Source organism: Artemia sp. Qi Xiang Cuo, chromosome 1, assembly GCF_049724085.1.
Source record: "Artemia sp. Qi Xiang Cuo chromosome 1, ASM4972408v1, whole genome shotgun sequence".
Lineage (NCBI taxonomy): Eukaryota > Metazoa > Arthropoda > Branchiopoda > Anostraca > Artemiidae > Artemia > Artemia sp. Qi Xiang Cuo.
In genome coordinates, this window is record NC_142794.1 from 52,433,466 (window position 1) to 52,449,773 (window position 16,308).

A 16,308-nucleotide genomic window follows, 5' to 3' on the forward strand; every position below is an offset into this window, starting at 1 on the left:
TACAATGTTTTAAAGGTGATATGGTTGTAGTAACATCGATGCATTTACTTTTAGCTGTTTTTTTTCTGAAGGCAATATTTAGTAATCATCTGTTACTAAAGTTTCACTTTTAGGGAAAGGATTTATTCTAATTTTCGAAATCTAACTATGTTCATATAAACACGTTCTATATATCACTAGAGCGAGGTATCTAGTTCAGAAAAATCACTTAGTTGTAGTAGCATTTCCAAGTATCTAGAATTTATTCAAGAAAAATATTTCAAATAAAAATCTAACAATTGATCTAAGTTTTAAAACAGACTTCGCTTCAAATACTTTGCACTAAAATTTTATAGTAAGACAGCAAGTAAGACAGCATATCACTGAACAGGTCTTTGGGACCTAGCGAAAATTTCTTCTAAAGGAACTTATCCTTGTGCAAAAAAACAACAAAACTTTTCAGCATGCTCGAAAACCATGATAAATAACTATATGGTCCTATGACCCATTATATTAGTCTTCTTGTCTCTAAATTTTAGTATCTATCGTCAATCTTGCTGCTTCTGGGGCTGATTTTCCTGACTTAGGTTGATTCCATGTCTGAACATCACCTGAGGCAAAAATTGTGTAGAATATAAATTCGATCACGTAAATACCTGCTGTAATGGAGAAAATAAGTTGCCATCGCCATACGGATTGGTTACCGTGCGTCAAGGCACCGACAAATGCGGGAACAATGAAACCTGGGATGGTCGCACAAGTGTTTGTTAGTGCAATAAGCGTACCTGTAAAATAGAAACAATCTAATTAAAGGAGCTTATTATTTCATAGGTCTATTTATGTGGATTTCTCTAATAAAGAATTACACCAAGAAGCTTAGGCATAAAGAGGTAAGAACTAGTTTTTCTAGGCAATTTTCATTAAATGAAAAGAATTTCACTTCTGTAATCCAACCTCATTTTTATAAGGAATGAAATATTCCATCCCTCTTCCCCTCTCCCAATTGAAGCAGCAGGAAATCATATTTTGGAGCAATAATTACTGGAAAAAACCTGCTACATATCACGAGTATGCACATTAGTAGATATTTTTTGATCGAGGGTTAAATATATGAAGAATGAACTAGAAAAAATATCAACACCAACATGGTAAAAAATTTATTGTAAACAGCTAAAGAAAGATTTTTTTTCTGACTTTTATAGTCGCAAGTAGTTATCTTTAGCCATTTCCGGACATATCTCCCTATCTTTGCACTTTGCTATTGCCCTAGCTATTAAATTCTTCCTTGTTTCTGGCCCACATCTAGAGTCGTAATTATCTTCACATTTTGCCACATTCTTGTTCCGAGAACACTATGTTTCAAAGCGAGATAAATTTTTCCAAAATCCACGCATGTACCAGAGAAAAATTCTTTCCATTAGCTATAAAGGCTTGGCGCAGTAACTCAAATTGAATTTTTTTTTTTTTTTCTTCTCAAATTCGTTTCCTTAACCTTAGAACATGCAGTTTTAAGTTTGAAGGGTAGCGAGAAGAACTATAGATATCACAAGCCAGGGTATAAACTTTTGCTAGACAGGTCTTGAAACCCATCCTAATTAAAACTCAATATTTTTTTCAATAAAACGCGAACTTTAAACCCATCCTAATTAAAACTCAATATTTTTTTCAATAAAACGCGAACTTTAAACCCATCCTAATTAAAACTCAATTTTTTTTCAATAAAACGCGAATGACGAAATATGCTTTAGAACTTTTATGGTTTGGGGATGGGAAAGGGCTTAGCAGCCAAGCCAAACTCCTACATGTAGTAATTCCAATTTGTTCCGCCATTGTATCGTTTGTTGTTACCTCGAAAATTCCTTTAATTTTACTCGTACTATATTTAATTTACTTATACGGTACTAAGTTTAATTTTACTCGTACTATGTGCATGCATGTTGACAGAAGGGTGCATCAGCATTGTATTGGGAAGGGCTAAAAGCATTAAGTCGGAACTTTCAGGACATTTCGAAGGGGACACTCAACTGACCAAAAGGTAATTGACCTAAAGGTAAACTGACCTAAAGGTATTCCTACTACTTTTACTGCTAGTCTACTACTCCTACTGAAGATAAGGGTATTAAGCTGAAATCTTCTGGAAATTTTGAGTTGGATGTTGAACTAAACAAAAACAGGAAAACAATATGTGAATGCAGATTGTCACGAGGACATGTCAGCAATGTCTTAGCAACAGCTTAGAGTGTTAAGTTGACACTTTCAGTCACATTGAGGGGAATGTTGAACTAACGGAAGGGCAAAAGGTATATTTTATCGCTACTACTGCTACTGCTATTACTACTGAAACATCTACTACTTCAACTGTGACTACTAGTACTATAGCTACTACTTATGCTACTATTATTATCACTTCTAAGAACTATTCTGTATTTTGTTGGAAGTATCTCGTAATTTGTTAGCAGTATTTGGATTTTGTAGGAAGTATATTGCAATTGAATTAGCTTTGTTTTGTAATAACTATTTTGTATTTTGTACGAACTGTTTTGCATTTTTGTATGAAGTATTTTTCAAAACTCTTTGTATCTTGTAATAACCGTTTTGTATCTGCAAGAGCTATATTGAATATTGTAAGTACTATGTGTATTTTATAAGTTTTTTTTTAACAACTATTTTGTATTGTCTAGGAACTACTTGTGTTTTGTAAGAACTATTTTCTATGAAATACTTTGTATTTTGTATGAAGCATTTGTATTTTTTTAGAACGTTTTTTCGTATTTTGTAAGAACAACTTTGTGTTTTACAATAATTAAATTGAATTTTGTAAATACTATTTGTATTTTATAAGAACTATGTTTGTATTGAAAGTCCTATTTTGTGTTTGTGAGAACTATTTTGTATTTTTTTAAGGACTTTTTTTGCTTTGTAAGAATTGTTATATATTTTGAGTGATGTATTATGTATTCTGTAAGAGCTATTTTGGATGTTGTATGCAGTATATTCTATTTGTAAGAACTATTTTGGATGTTGTTACAACTTTTATGTATTTGTAAGAACTATATTGAATTTTGTAAGAGCTATTTACGTTTTTTGTTTTGTAGGAACTATTTCATATTTTGTAAGAACTATTTTGGATGTTGTAAGAATCACTTATATTTTTTCGTAAGTTTTTGTATTTTCTAAGAACTATTTTATGTTTTCTAAAAGTACTTTTAGATTTTGCAGGCAATATCTCGTTTTTTTAAGAATTATTTTCTAATTGCAATAACTATGTTGAAGTTTTTAAGAACTATTTTCCAAGAGCTATCTGAGTTCCTATCCTCAGTGGGGGCCCCTGGCAACTCAGCGCGTCCCAAGCTGTCGGATAGGAAAACGCCCTACAGATATCTAGGGCATCTCCATAGGAGGCACGTACAAAGGATAGACCTAATTCTAGGGCGTCCATAATTGAGACTGGGACACCCTAGCCCAGGGGTCAAAAATACAGGCGTATGAGTAGGAAGGCCCTTAAAGCGTACACCGTATAGGGACCACCGGCGTGTTGACACCTCCTGACGGTTAGAAGCCTTCCTTCAGCGATGGGTCGAATTGCTCGGTGCTGCAGAACACCTAACAGGAATATCCCTTCCTAGAGGGACAACTGTGAAGGGTAGAAGATCCAGAAACCAGGACAATGGCCTCTGCTAAGGTTGAAGAGAAATGGCATGCCAATATCCTGCCAAATCAGCAATAAACTCCTTCTCTTTTATATCATAGGCAGCGCAATCGCGCGGCCAAAGTAAAGAACGATGTTGGCACAATGTATTATTTATTTATTTGTTTCTTTAGTAGTTTAGACCAGGCACTCCATACCGAACGAGTTGTCATAGAAACTTCGAAAAGGGCTCATTCGATTGAAAATTGGAGTGACTTGTGCCCTTTTTAAGTCGAAAGTGATTGGAAGGCAACTAACACCCCTTCCACGCCCATCATTTCCCCAAACACATCCAATAAATATTTTGAGATAGCCATTTTATTCAGCGTAGTTGATTTCCAGACAAAACTTATGTTTTTGAGTGGCACACTCCCCCACAGCCCTCAGGGCAAGGATTGTATGCTATGCCCTGGGGGCTTATAAGATTTTATAGAAAGTGTTGTGGTAGAAACTTCAGAGGCTCATTCGATTGGAAATTCAAGAGGGCTAGTGCCCTTTTTAATAGTCAAAAGTGATTGGAGTGAAACTGACCCCCTCTCACGCCCACCTATTCCCCAAAAACATCAAATCAAAATTTTGAGATAGCCATTTTGTTCAACGTAGTTGAAAGCTCTGGAATAGGTCTTTGAGGATGACAACCCCCCACAGCCCTCAGGGCAAAGGTTGTAAGTTAAGCCCTGGGGTTTAAGCATAAGGTTTTTATAGAAAGCGTTGTCGTAGAAACTTCAAAAAAAGCACATTTGATTGGAAATTGAAAGTGCTAGTGGCCTTTTTAATAGTCGAAAGTGATTGGAAGGCAACTAACACCCCTTCCAAGCCCAGAATTTATCCAAACACATCCAAACAAAATTTTTAGATAGCTATTTTGTTCAAATTAGTTGAAAGGTCTGGAAATTATATCTTTGAGGATGACACTCCCGTCACAGCCCTCATGGTAAGGGTTGTAAGTTATGCCCTGGGGCATGTAAGGTTTATATTGAAAGCTCTGTCGTAGAAACTTGAAAAAGGGCTCATTCGATTGGATATTCAAAGGGCTAGTGCTCTTTTTAATAGTCGAAAGTGGTTTAAGGGCAACTTACTCGCCTCTCACACCAAGCTTTTCCCCAAACACATCCAATCAAAATTCATAGATAGCCATTTTGTTCAAAGTAGTTAAAAGTTTTAGAAATTAGGTCTTTGAGGATGATAACCCCCTCAGAGCCCTCGGGCAAGGGTTGTAAGTTATGCCCTGGGGGCATATAAGATTTTTATAGATAATGATGTTGTAGAAACTTCAAAGAGGCCTCATTCGATTAGAAATTAGAAGGGCCTGTTCCTTTTTAATAGCCGAAAGTGATTGGAGGATACCTAACACCCCTCTCACACCCACCATTTCCCCAAACACATCCAATCACAATTTTGAGATAGCCATTTTGTTCGACGTAGTTAAAAATTCCGGAAATTATGTTTTTGAGAATGATATTCCCCCCAAAGCCCTCAGGGCAAGGGTTGTAAGTTATGCCCTCGGGAATTTTTTTATGGAAAGCCTTGTCGTAGAAAATTCAAAAGGAAATCATTCGATTGGAATTTCAAACGGCTAGTGACCTTTTTAATAGTCGAAAGTGATTGGAGGGAAAGTAACCCCCCTCTCACACCTACCATTTTCCCAAACACATCCAAATAAAATTTTGAGATAACTATTTTGCTCAACGTAGTTGAAAGGTTCGGAAATTATGTCTTTGAGGATTACAACCCTCTCATAGCCCTCAGGGCAAGGGTTGTAAGTTATGCCCTGGGGAATATAAGGTTTTTATAGAAAAGGTTGTCGTAGAAACTTCAAAAAGGGCTCATTCGATTGGAAATTCAAAGGGATAGTGCCGTTTCGGTTTAATGGAGTTCTTTACGTTTCTTTGAAAAACTTATTTTGTGGAAAAGGTTTTTTTAATTAATAGTAAGGAAATGGCAAAAAATAGAATAAGAACTTATGCTACCGCGTACGGAACAACCAACGGTCTGATATCTAGAGTTAGGAATAGTAGAAATGATGATATTGATGATGATGATGGTAATGTTTTCACTACCGCGTCCGGGGCAACCGACAACTATATATCTGATTTGACGACTCTCCAGAGAGAGAAGACACCAATGTTTACCCAAAAGACATCACTTTCGCTTGGAACGCTAAGCATACGAACACTTGCTAAACAGGGAAAAAAGGAATTAATTTTAAATGAAATCGACCGCTATCATTGGGATATTCATAGAATATCAGAGACACACCTTCCTTTAATTGGAATACAAACCATAAACGGCAACACCCTCATCACCAAGGGATAAAGCGACGGTGTTCATCGTCGAGGTTTTGGCATTCTACTCTCGAAACGTGCAAAAAAATCTACTTGCCATAAATCCAATGGTGATGAGTGTATCATCACCACACGTTCTAAAGGATCCATTGCTAATATTTCCATCATCGACTTTTATGCCCCCGACTCCTCCCGGAGTGACCAAGATGAAGCACACCATAGACCAAGTGCCCAAGAAGGTTGTTCTTTTCGTGATTAGGGGCTTTAACACCATCGTCGGACAATCAAATGCAGGTTTTGAAGACGTAATGGGCAAGTTCAGACAAGGGCTATAAAACCTTAGTGGGAAATGCTCATAGATTTCTGTCACGATAATGAGCTTTTCATTACCAACATATTGTTTCGAGAAAAGTCACACGGAGGTCCCCAGACGGCCGAACCTCAAATATGGTTGACCTCATACTAATCCGCAAGCGTTGGAAGTCATCAGAATTGAATACAGTATCTTTAGTCGGTGGTGATTTTGACTCAGACTATGTTCTAGTCATGTCAGAACTCCGTATGCGCATCCGAAAGCCCCAGCCACCCAAGAAAAACTACCGAAGATACCGTGTCGATCTTCTGAAAAACATTGAAACAATAAACAAGCATAAAACTGCTCTCTCAAATAAGCTGTCAAGCATCCAACTCACAGATGACCCAGCCAGCGCCTCAATCAACAGAGAAACGGCCAATGAAATCTAAGGAGTACAGTCCCGCTCTGATAAACCGTGGATCGTACACGAAATCATACATATCTGTGCTGAAAAACGTAATCACGCTTACAAACAAGACCAACAAAGACATAATGAATACAAGAGGCTAAAACGTCTAGGAGAGAAACAAATAAGATTGTTCCGCTACTACAATTGGCATGAATGTGAAGACACCTATAAAAAAAACTCACAGACACAACATGTACAAAAAAAGTATGGAAACAATCGAAAATGAAACCCACGGCAGCAACAACCCAGTTAAATTAACATGGACCACTTATGACAGATTCTCAGGAGAGACGAGAACGCTGGAAGGAACAGTTCTGCCAGAAACTGAATCCCACAATAACTCCTGATCCATCCATCATACTGTCTTTTCAACTACCGGAGTACCCAGTAGATCCAAGTTCACCATCATAACTATAAGATGTAGTTGCAGCTATACAGTCCCAGAAAACAAACAAAGCTCCTGGCCCGGATGGTATACAGTCAGAGCTACTTAAGACTCAGAAGAACTGGTAGACATCTATCATAAAGTCACAATAGGCATCTGGGAAACGGACCACTTCCCCAGGTCCTGAGGAAAGCCATGATTGTCCCCTTTACAAAAAGGGGGAAAAGGCGACTGTAACAACTACAGACGAATTAGCATGACAAACCAATTGGCGTAGATCCTCACAAAATCTTACTTGACCGACTAAAATTCCTAACAGACCTCACATTTTAAGGAATATCAGGCTGGCTTCCGAAGAGAACGATCTACTATAGATCAAATATTTTCCATCCGGCAACTGACGAAGAAATTTATACAGATTAAAAAAGAGCTGCTCTTACTTTCTATTGACTTTCGATTTAATATTGACTTTCGATTCGAGGCCTTCGATTTAATATGGCGCAACGGGCTTTGGCACATACTTCTGCATTATAGAATCCCCAAAAACATGGTAACCTTTATCAAAGACATGTATTTGAATTTCTGTCGCCAGGTTCAGACGCCTGAAATATTAACAGAAGAGTTCCAGATATCAACAGGTGTTCTCCCGAACTGCCTCATATCCCCTCATCTGTTTAATATGTTTATAAATGCAGCTTTATCACTTGGTAAAACAACAGACAGTGCATCCCTTGGAGGAAACTTGTCGAAAAATTAGCGTGCGCAGACGACATAGTGAAAATAAACAGTCATGAACATTTCCTCCAAACAGACACAAACGAGATAGTGTCAGCAACCGACGTCCTCGGAAGGGTTGTCATCACAGCAAAAACGAAAGTAAAGCGGGTATCTAGAAACTCTGCACCCAGAGCCATATAGCTAACCATAAAAGGAGAGAATTTGAAAATACAGGATCTTTCGTCTACATCGGCAGTCTTTTAACCTCTAAAACGATTGCTCAAAATGGATTAGGTGTAGATTGGGACTTGCAACCAACAGCTTCAAGAAACTATCATCAATTAGGAAAAGTAAATTACTATCACAATTACTGAAGGTCCGACTCTTTAACTCTGTCATAATCCCCATTGCTATGTATGCAAGTGAAACTTGGTCAATTAAAGCTAATGATGAACGTCGAATATCCACATTTGAAACAAAATGCCTCCGTCGCGTAGCAGGGATCACCTACATTGACCGAGTAGCCAATGACGATCTCCGTAAACTCCTCCATTGCTCATACACTATCATGGACCGAATTAGAAGTAAGCAACTCTGATGGCTTGGTCATATGCAACGAATGTCATCAAATCAACTCCCAAAAATCACGTTTGAAGAACGGGTGCAGGGCACATAACCTCGTGGCTGACCCCGCAAGAGATGGTACGACAAATTCAGCGGCCAGAATCTCCCCCAGCTCCTGCGTTTAGCACCAACTAGAACCAAATACCGTCGCCACATTCAACGACTGGCAAGAAGAGAAGAAGCCCCAATACAGCCACAGAGGCCAGATGCGATATAAGTCAAATAATTCAAGTCATTTTAATTATTGTAGCAACTATTTTGTATTTCTTAAGAATTATTCTGTTTTGTAAGACCTGTTTTGTATTTTGTTAGAACTATTTTGCATTTTATAAGAATTATGTTGTGTTTTGTAGGAAACATTTTGAATTTAATTATAACTATTTTTGTTCTGTAAGAACTCACAATTAAAAATAAACCGAACAAGCACATTTGGACCAATTAAAAACGTTTGGGGTTTGTATCATTTCTCTCATAGGTCCATTGTAACATTGAAACGTATTCGATTTTTATTAATTTCGTTAGATGCTTAGGTTTCACTTTTGAGCAAGATGTACCTTCATATCTTAAACGACATTCTATGGCTACAAAGTAAATTTCAAGTAACTTAAATCAGGAAACTAGTTATCTCAAACTTAAAATCAACCAGTTAAGCACATTTGGACCAGTTAAAATAGTTATCTCACAGTTCAAAATAAACCAGTCAAGAACATTTGGACAAGCTAAAAAGTGTGGGCTTGTGTCATTTCTCTCATAGAGCCGTCGTAACACCGCTTAAGATATATTCGATTTTATTAATTTCGTTAGAACCTTAGTACATCCATAATATAAACTTGGGCACCCTCGCCCGGGGGGCCGTAAATACAGGTGGAGGAGGAAGAAGGTGAATGATCATTCAGCGGGGCCCACCGGCAAGTGGACACGTCCCGTGAGTTACAAACTTTGTACCGGAAATGGGTCAGATTGCATGGTGAAGCAGAACATCATTGTGGGAGGATGTTTTATAGGAGGACAATTAGGGCAGAGCGTAGGATCCATATTCATGGAAAACAGCCTCTGCAAACTTGCTGCGTACCCCACCTGCTGTGAACCATCTGGTCACTGTTGTCGGTTCCAAGTCTGGATAAAGTGAGGAGGGTTGGGCGAGAGGCCTGCAAACTGTCCCCTGGACTTGCTTCGGTAAGGAAAACCATCTTGGAACAAAAAGCGTCAATCAAACCTTGAATATTTCTTCCCACTTACGATACCGACCCCAGCATGTCCTCGTATATCCTGACGACAGTGGTCAAACCCCCCGAAGATTGAACCTCCTTGAAAATAGTGGTATGAAAATTGCCATTTGGAATATTCTGAACTCCAGCAGTGTTCTGTTGCTATTGCTGGCACTGCAGAAGAGCATTTGCCAGGGAAAGGTGAGAAATTCAGCAGCGACGACTACAGTCTAATTTGGTCTGGTATTGTTAACACAAGGAGACCTAGTGTTGGTCTGGTTCTTCACAAGAGAGCTAGAAATACACTTATATCCCATAATGCCATATCAGAGCGTCTCTTCGCAGGCCACCTGAGACTTCTTCATGGAAGATTCTTTGTAGCTGTATGCTATGCACCAACAAATTAGGCTGACCCCAATGTTAAGGACCTATTTCACACAGACCTCCCGCAACTCATTTCTTCTGGTTTCTTCTGCGGTATACTTCTTTTTCTTTGGGAGTTCAAAACTGAAACAAAGAAAATTACGGATTATATCATCATTTCTCGGCGACAGAGGTCGTCAGTTTCTAATTGCGGCTCGTTTCGTGGTGCTGACCTGGTAATACTGATCACCGACTTGTAGTTACAAAAATTTGTCTTACCCTGAAATTCAAGAAGGTCGATATGTACATTGCAACGATAGATCTCAAGAATCTTGATACTCATGCAATCAAAGATTGCATGACCAGGTGCGCAGACTGCAGGTGCGCAGTCGAGACTAAAAACCGTTTTGAAAGCCTGTCCCAGCTTTCGGATATTGAAGTCATGTGGGACTCGTTTAAAACTGAAGTCACCGACGCAGCTGGAACAACTTTTGGCTAGCAAGTTTAGGTCAAAAACCCTTGTCTATCACAGGAAGCTGCGAACCTCATTACATTCGGTGGCAGGCAGACTGCGGGGGGATATGAAGACCTAGCGACATCTCAAAAGCGTCAGGACTAAGCTGATACACAGAGATCTCAAGTCATTCGTTGACGCCAAAGTTGATGAGCTACAAGAAGCTGCTACGAGGACTTCTCGGGCCAGTGTACTCAACCAATAGAAAACTTACTATCTGTGAACAGGGAGCTCCTTGAAGACATAGTTTCATACCTTTCAAGGTGCAATGTAAGACTTCTATTTTCTGCTTAATGCATCCCCTCTCTATCCATCTTTAGTGACTCCTGCCGTCTCCCAAACTATGATCCCTAATGACCTCGTTAATGCTCACATTAAACAGCTTTCAGCAGTAGAAACTAAAAATACTGTGAAGAAAATGAAAAACGTTAAGCTCTAAACGGAAATGCAATTAAAATACTGTGAAGAAATTGAAAAACGTAAAGCTCCTAGCATCTGTGGAATGTCCACAGTGCTGCTTAAGAATGGCGGCGGCACTATCCTTATATGGCTCCGAATGCTATACAATGCAATACGAGACTCGGAGATCTTCCCGAAAAACTGGGGTACAGGAGTGATTCTACCATTGTGGAAGAGAAAAAGTTCCAAGAGGGAGTGCAGGATGTTTAGAGGGGTAATACTTCCCTCAGTACCAGGCAAGCTCTTTTCTATTGTTTTGTTGCAGCGATGTTTTGCACACCTCCGACGAAAGCGCAGAGTAGAGCAGGCTGGTTTTATGCTCGGCTGATCAACGACAGAGCAGAAATTCTCCATAAGACAAATCATCGAGAAGGGAAAAGGGTTCTGCTAGCAGGTTTTCATTCCTTATGTTGATTTCAAGGCAGCATTCAACTCAGTTGATTTCTTTATGGAATATCTTTTTTAATACTGGCCTTCCGTCAGAATAAGTCTACAAAATCAGGGTCATGCATCACGAAACTGAAAGCTGAGTGCGTGTGAAAGGTAGACGTAGCACGCTCTTTTCAATAAGAACAGTAGTCAGGCAAGGTTGCTGAGTTGCTCCTGAGGTATTAAACTATATTTTAGATTATACTATGACTTGCACAACCCGCAAGTTAAGCTTTGGACTCAAGTACGAGGACAGAGATGTCACTGATTGTGACTTTGCTGATAACACAGCCCTAGTCACCATCTCCAAGTCGCAGCTGCTCATGGCTCTAAACACGCTTCTAGGAGAAGCTGCCAGAACTTGACCTTCCATTAAATAGAAGAAGGTGAAAGTCATGGTAGTACAGCCAAAGTCTGACGTCGACAATTCTAATTATTTGGTCACTGGGAAACAAATCCAAGAAAAAGGTTGACCCTTTAACTTATCTTGGTTCTATCATGTCATAAAACGGCTGCATCGACCATAAAATTGTTACCAATGCAGTCAAGGCGTCTCCTATCATAGGGAGACTCAGCCATATTTGGAAGAAGCCAAGGATCGAATGAGCCACCAAAATGAAGATCCTTGGAGGGTCAGTCTATTCGATCCTGTTGTACGGAGCTTAAACTTGGCCCGCAACTGCAGCTATCCAGCGCAGTCTCGACATTCTTCAATCTAAGTGACTTCGGAAGATCAAAGGAATCAGGTGGACAGACTTTGTCAGCAATGACCACCTACGAAGTATGACTTCCCATTCACCCTTGTCACACCTAGTTGCCAAGCGGATGGTTCGCTGGTTCGGACATTTTTTGAAACTGCCACTCCACAGTCCGGCTTGGATTCCTTACGACTTTGAGCTAACCAGAAGAGGCTGCAAACACCCAAGAGAAAGACCCAAGTTCCGGTGGAACGATAGTCTCCGGAAATTTTTGGACGAGGATGGAATTTTGGTGTCTGATGCAGAGGCCCTTGTTGCAGACTGCCCCAGATGAAAATGGCTGGCGACACTCTCAGCGCCACCCCGGCATGAGGATTAAGTAAGTTAGATGCTTAGGTTTCACTTTTGAGAAAAAATGTACCTTCATATCTCAAACTACATTCTATAGTTAGAAAGTATATTTCAAGTAACTTAATCAGGAAACTAGTTATCTCACAGTTCAAAATAAACCATCGCATTGACATATCCACAGTACAGTTTTTATAAAATATATTCTTTGTATTTGTGTTTTTTGTTTACTTTGTTTAAGTTTCGCAAATATATTTCTCTGAATGTATGTTATTTGAATAATAATTATTATTTTGAAACTTTTTTGTTTATTATATGTTAACAAATTATAATCATAAGAAAATAAATTATGGAAATGAGAATCTATCGAGTGTGTCGATTAAAAATAGGTGGTACCCGTCGTCCTACCGATATTTTAGAATCTGCTCTAGAGTACAAAAATGTTGGGAACCCCCTGGTTTAGAGGATTCAAGTTAGCGGAAGCACACTCTCATTTGTGTAATATTTCTTGTTTCTTTGAAACAGAAAATTTAGTTCATAGAATCCACAGATCAATAAACATAATTAATAATTTACTCACAGCAATGTTCAAAACTTTACCACAGCCAACTGCTGCCTATGACATGTACGTCATTTGTACCTTATTATATGTGAAAACCCCGCTAGGGTTTTCTTAATTTCCGTTTTTTGTTTTCAAAATCAAACATATATATTCAAAAACCAATAGAAAAAATAAATCCAAAACATATATTTTTTTCATCAACTTACCGGAAAAGTTTGGAGCAATATCTACATGGTTCGTCAAGAATCCTATGTACATTCCCGATATAAACATGACTGCCAGTACCATCAGAGTCACTGCAGCTATTCGACTGCATCCAGCAAACGCCACACCAAGAAGACAAATTGCAGGTAGTACCGAAGCAATGCCTGTTGAAATCTTTCTGATTTGAACAACACTGAGTAGCTCCTTCTGTCTAAGTTTGTCCATAACTGTGCTCAAAATGAAGCTGAATATCCAGCTTACCAGATAAGGTAAAGCAGAGAGGAAGGCATTCTTAAAAGAGAATTAAATAAAGAAAACAAGTTTTTTAAACTAAAAGTAAGGAGCGACATTAAAACTTAAAACGAACAGAAATTATTCCGTATATGAAAGGGGCTTTCCCCTCCTCAACACCTCGCTCTTTACGCTAAAGTTTTTTATTGTTTTAAAAAACAAAGTTGTGAGACAGAGTCAAACTTTAGCGTAAAGAGCGAGGCGTTGAGGAGGGGACAGCCCCTTTCATATAGGGAATAATTTCTGTTCGTTTTAAGTTTTAATGTCGCTCCTTACTTTCAGTTTAAAAAACTTGTTTTTTTTATTTAATTTCTGATCGTTTTTTAGTTAATTCAGCTTTTATTTGCATAACAATTTTACTTTTCTTTTGCTAAATGGGTGTCTTTACAAATTAACTTACGTAACTAACTTCTATATTCGTGTATTTTTCTTCTGACAAAAAATACAAAGTTGCAGATTTTTACAGATATGAGCTTGAAACCTATGTAATATTGTTTTCTGATACGCTGAATCTGACGGTGTGATTTTCATTAAAATTCTTTCACTTGTAGGGGATGTTTCCCCCTCTTTAAAAAATCGAGTAAATTTTCTCAGGCTCGTAGCCTTTGATGAGTAATACTAAACTTAATAAAATTTATATATTTAGGATCAGCATTATAAACACATTCTTTTGATACATTTATTGACATCAAAATTTTGTTTTTAAAATTTTCGAATACTATTGAGCCGTATCGCTTGTTTTTTTATTGTTTTTTTTATTACGTATATGTTATTACTTATATGAAGGGGTTCTCCCCTTAGTCAATACCACGCTCTTTACGTTAAAAGTTAAAACAAATTTTGATTCACAAACCCCTGAATCACAAAGGCCGTTTAATTAGAATAGATAGCTCTTTTGAAAGCAATAAAAAAAACTGTAGCGTAAAGAGCGAGGTATTGACTTGGGGGAGAACCCCCTCACATACGTTATAATTTCTGTTGGTTTTAAGTTCTAATATTCCTTCTTACATTTTAGTTGAAAAAACTTATTTTTTTTAATTTAATTTCTGAATGTTTCTAAAATAATGCTTGGAAATCCGGCGCCCCCTTCATAGAAATGTCCCTTACCCCAAAGAAACATCCTCCACGGAAATATTCTCCAGAGTAATCCCCTCCTCTAGCCCCCCCCCCCTCCAGAAAAAATCCTTCCTGAAAATGGTTGTATACTTCCCAATAACCAATAAATAATGCTGGCAAGTCCGGCGCCCCCTTCATGGCAATTTCCCTGCCCCCATGAAAAGTTCCTTCATGAACAGATCCTCCAACATAACCACCGACCCACCCATACCTACCACGACCAGAAAAAAAAACAACTGAAAAATTAGGTATAAATACCAAAAACCCAAACAAAATTTTAAAAATTGGTAAAGGTAAAAAAATTTATCCCACCCTCGGGGAACTTCGGGGGGTTAAGTCATCCTAAAAGACATATTTATCTTATTTTCGACCATGCTGAACAAAATGGGTATCTCAAAATTTTGATCAGGTAACTTTGAGAAAAAAATAAGCGTGGGAGGGGGCCTAGTTGCCCTCCATTTTTTCTAGTCAATTAAAAATGGAACTAGAACTTTTAATTTTCATTCCAATGAGCCCTCCCACGATATTCTAGGACCACTGGGTCGATACGATCACCCCTGGGGAAAAAAAACAAACAAACAAACAAACAAACAAACAAATAAACACGCATCCGTGATCTTTCTTCTGGCAAAAAATGTAAAATTCCACATTTTTGTAGATAGGAGCTTGAAACCTCTACAGTAGGGTTCTCTGATACGCTGAATATGATGGTGTGATTTTCATTAAGGTTCTATAATATTTAGGGGTCTTTCCCCCTTTTTTTGAAAATCAGCCAAATTTTCTCAGGCGCGTAACTTTTGATGGGTAGCACTAAACTTTATAAAAGTTATATATTTTAAATCAGAATTGAAATCTGATTCTTTTGATATATCTATTGGTATCAAAAACCCGTTTTCTAGAGTTTCGGTTACCATTGAGCCGGGTCGCTCCTTACTTACAGTTCGTTACCACGAACTGTTTGATAAGATGTACCAAACGATCTCATAAGACATTTTCCTTAATATAGCTTGTTAAAGAAAGAGAAAAAATGAAGATAATTCTTGACATGTGCACTTAAGGAGGGAGGAGATTCCTGTGTCAAACAGTACGCTAACAAGTTACTCTAAGGGGAAGGAGATGGTAAAGTTTCCTAGGGGAAGGGTCAAGGCTTAGAAAATGGCCTTTGTCAAAAATTTCACTTCCTCCCCCAGCTTTTACAATATTTTAAAACGAATGGTCTTAATACAAGTGACGGACGGGGGGAGGAAACCTGGTCTGATTTTCTTCCTTCTAACAAGCAAATGCTTACACAAGTCTATGATCATCGTGAGAAACGGTAAAATGTGCTTAAATCCAGATAACTTTGCCGGAAAGTTTATTATGTCCAAGGAAAATAGCAGAGTCATTTTTGAGCTGTAAAGCATTATACAAGGAAAGACAATGAAGCGAATGACCTACTATGGAAGTTTATCAAACAGTTCGTTGTCATGAACTGTAAGTAAGGAGCGACGGGGCTCAATAGTAACCGAAACTTTAAAAAACGGAATTTTGATATCAATAGATATATCCAAAGAATTATATTGATTCCAAATATATACGATTCATCAAGTTTAGTGTCACCCATCAAAAGCTACGAGCCCAAGAATATTTACCTGATTTTCGAAAAAGAGCGAAGACACCCCCTAAAAGTGAAGA

The 16,308-nt window shown here is 38.2% G+C and overlaps 1 protein-coding gene across 1 annotated transcript in view; it reads right to left on the reverse strand.

Moving 5' to 3' along the window:
- Positions 1-223: 223 nt before the first annotated feature.
- The window catches only part of LOC148956455 (sialin-like), a 59,846-nt gene continuing 43,761 nt past the window's right edge, over positions 224-16,308 (reverse strand). Inside the window, exons 7-8 of the mRNA XM_089108306.1 lie at positions 13,230-13,518; positions 224-764 (exon numbers count right to left, since the gene is read on the reverse strand). Coding sequence (XP_088964432.1) covers positions 508-764; positions 13,230-13,518 — 546 coding nt within the window. The 3' untranslated portion in view covers positions 224-507. The remainder of the gene's footprint in view (positions 765-13,229; positions 13,519-16,308) is intronic.